The 2,944-nt window shown below is 41.2% G+C and overlaps 1 protein-coding gene across 1 annotated transcript; it reads right to left on the bottom strand.

Moving 5' to 3' along the window:
* Positions 1-1,903: 1,903 nt before the first annotated feature.
* LOC141595317 (uncharacterized) lies at positions 1,904-2,515 on the bottom strand. Its single transcript, XM_074415281.1, has one exon. The coding sequence runs from the start codon at positions 2,513-2,515 to the stop codon at positions 1,904-1,906; it is 612 nt and encodes a 203-aa protein (XP_074271382.1).
* Between the last annotated feature and the right edge of the window lie 429 nt (positions 2,516-2,944).

Raw genomic sequence — 2,944 nt, 5'->3', positions numbered from 1 at the left:
AGTGCCTTTATAATTTAAGAGCAAACACGACCACCCCTAGTTCCAGATTGTGCGTCGGATAATTCTCTTCATATGGTTTCAACTGTCTTGAAGCACAAGCTATCACTTTCCCTCTTTGCATTAGCACACACCCCAATCCATTCTTTGAAGCATCAGTATACACCTCAAAATTCTCACTCCCTTCAGGTAAAGCTAAGATAGGTGTTGTGGTCATGCGCTCCTTTTAGGTTAGAAAAGCTGTCTCACAACTCTCATCCCATCTAAACATGTTCTCCTTTCTCATTAAAGCAGTCAAAGGCTTGGCTATCTTAGAGAAATCTTTCACAAACCTCTTGTAGTAGCCAGCCAACCCTAGAAAACTCCTCACATCTGCCAAAAGGCATGACTACAAACTCATAATGTCCATACCTCGTCCTAAAGGCAGTCTTAGAAATATCTTCCTCCTTGACTCTCAACTGATGGTAACCCGACCTTAAGTCGATCTTAGAGAAAACTCCAGGTCCACTCAACTGATCAAATAAATCATCAATTCGAGGCAAAGGGTACCTATACTTAACCGTCACATTATTCAATTCCCTGTAATCTATATACAATCTCATACTCCCATCCTTCTTCTTAACAAATAAAACTGGTGCACCCCAAGGTGACACACTTGGCCTCACATAACCCTTTTCTAGCAACTCCTCCAACTCCTTTGACCCCATTTTGTAAGGTGCTTTAGAAATAGGTCTCGTCCCAGGTTTCAACTTAATATTAAAATCCACATCTCTTTCTGGTGGTAACCCTGGAATCTCCTCTGGAAACACATCCTGAAACTCACTCACCACAGGAATCTCGGCTGCACCCTTCCCTGCCTCACGCATGTCCCTCACGTGACATAAAATCAACTCTCCCCCCTTCCTCAAACACGAATTCAGGGTAACTGTTGATATAGATCTCACTTTTGGTCTCGCCACAAATCCCCTATAAGACACTCTTACTCCCTTTGGTCCCTTCAAAGATACTTTCTTTTGATGACAATCTATAAAGGCTCTATTTTTACACAACCAATCTATTCCCAAAATAATCTCAAAACCACCCAATGGAAATTCTATTAAGTCCATAGAAAATAAAACCTCGCCGATAAGAATATTTATATTTTTATATACATTGGTACAAAATATCGCCTCCCCAGAAGGTATTGTTACTTCATCTTTTATTATTACTGGGTCAACTAATCCCAACACCTTAACATGGTCACTTGATATAAATGAATGGGTCGCTCCCGAATCAAATAAAACATAAGATAGTTTAGAGTTTGTTAGAAATGTACCCGAAACCACATGTGCATCTCCCTCAGAAGCCTCTTTTCCGATCATGAACAACTTCCCACTGTTCTTCGCGCCGCCCTGCACTGTAGCTGCCGACAACGTCCTCTGCTTCACGATGACATTCTGGTTCCCTCCATTTTCATTGCGTTAATTGTTGTTGAAGCGATTCTGAAAATTGCTGCTATTGTTATAGCTCCTCTGGTTATTCCATGATCCATTAAAACGATTGGTCCCATAGCTAGGTGCTGGTGTCTTGAATCCATTAGAATTTCCACCACCAAATCCTCCATTCATATTGTTCCTCCTTGCATTAGTCCTACACTCAACAATTTTATAACCAAATCTACCACATCCATAACACTGTGTCTTGTTCGGACCACTCGCTCCACTTGTCACTCCTCCGTGGCCGAAACCGCCACCACTCACGGCACCACCGGCAGAATGCGAACGGTACTGATTGTAATTTTCCTTCTTGTTTCCTCCAGCTCCTTTACTAGTAGTCTCAACCGTCCTCTTTTCTCCCTTGTCTTTCTTTTCCTCCTTCACCATGTCAGCAATTCTCTCAGCATGTCCCGCTCTTTGATATACTTCCTTTACTGTACTTGGCTCTTAGCTGCAAGCCTCTTTTTGATACACGTAGTTAAACACCTCTCAAACCTCAAAGCCAACACCTCATCCCCATAATTCAAGTCCGACACATACTCAGCTAACTCCATGAATCTGTTATGATAGTCTTCTATTGTCATCTCCTCCGTCATCTTACATGCATCAAACTCTGCCCTCATTCTACTCCTAACATGCTCTGGTACAAACGTGCCCCTCAAGGTATCCTTAAAGCCCTTCCATGAGATAAAAGGTTCATTACTCTCCCTCCAAGCTTCCCTTATCACTGCTTTACTACGATTCCACCACAACCCAGCCTTTCCTTTCAAATAGTAAGCAGCCTGATCCACCTGCATCTCCTCAGGGCAATTTAACAGTTCAAAGAGGTTGTCAAACTCCCTACACCAATCTCCCAAAAATGACGGTTCACCAAGTCCATCGTACTTCATCGAATTATGACGAGCAATGGCAGCACTCATCTTAGCAGAATCCATCATCGCAGTCTTTGATTTCAAAGCAGCAGTTAAAGCATCATTCGTTGCAATAAGCCTATCAATCTCCTCCTGTGACATAGTTGTGGATATAGCTCTCTTTGGTGCCATTTTTGGGTTCTAATATGAATAAAGAAGAAACATAAGTTTCTATTCTAAAGAAGTTTTTGGCATAAGGTATAAGATAAAATTCCTGCATACAAAAGAATGTGTGATTGGTCAAGCTGGTCTTGCCCGACCAACCACCGTGACACACGACACCCACGGCCTCTCACGGCCTTCCTCTTCCTTTTTCCCCAAATTAATTATTCTTGATACATGTTTAGTCTTTAATTCATGCAATTTCATAATTCTATGCTTACAGGTTCAGGGCAACACATACCGCATATCTCTAGACATGAAATTTTACTAAACATGTAATTCACGCATATACAACCAATTCATATAAAGATGCAACAATTCATGATTTATATTTCTCCATCTTATGTCATTTATGATATGTCAAGAAAAAAATTTTATGCGTAATCATGCTATGAATTA

The sequence above is a fragment of the Silene latifolia genome, chromosome 8 (assembly GCF_048544455.1).
Source record: "Silene latifolia isolate original U9 population chromosome 8, ASM4854445v1, whole genome shotgun sequence".
Classification (NCBI taxonomy): domain Eukaryota; kingdom Viridiplantae; phylum Streptophyta; class Magnoliopsida; order Caryophyllales; family Caryophyllaceae; genus Silene; species Silene latifolia.
The sequence above is the reverse complement of the archived record's forward strand: the minus strand, read 5'-3'. Positions and strand labels throughout refer to the sequence as shown.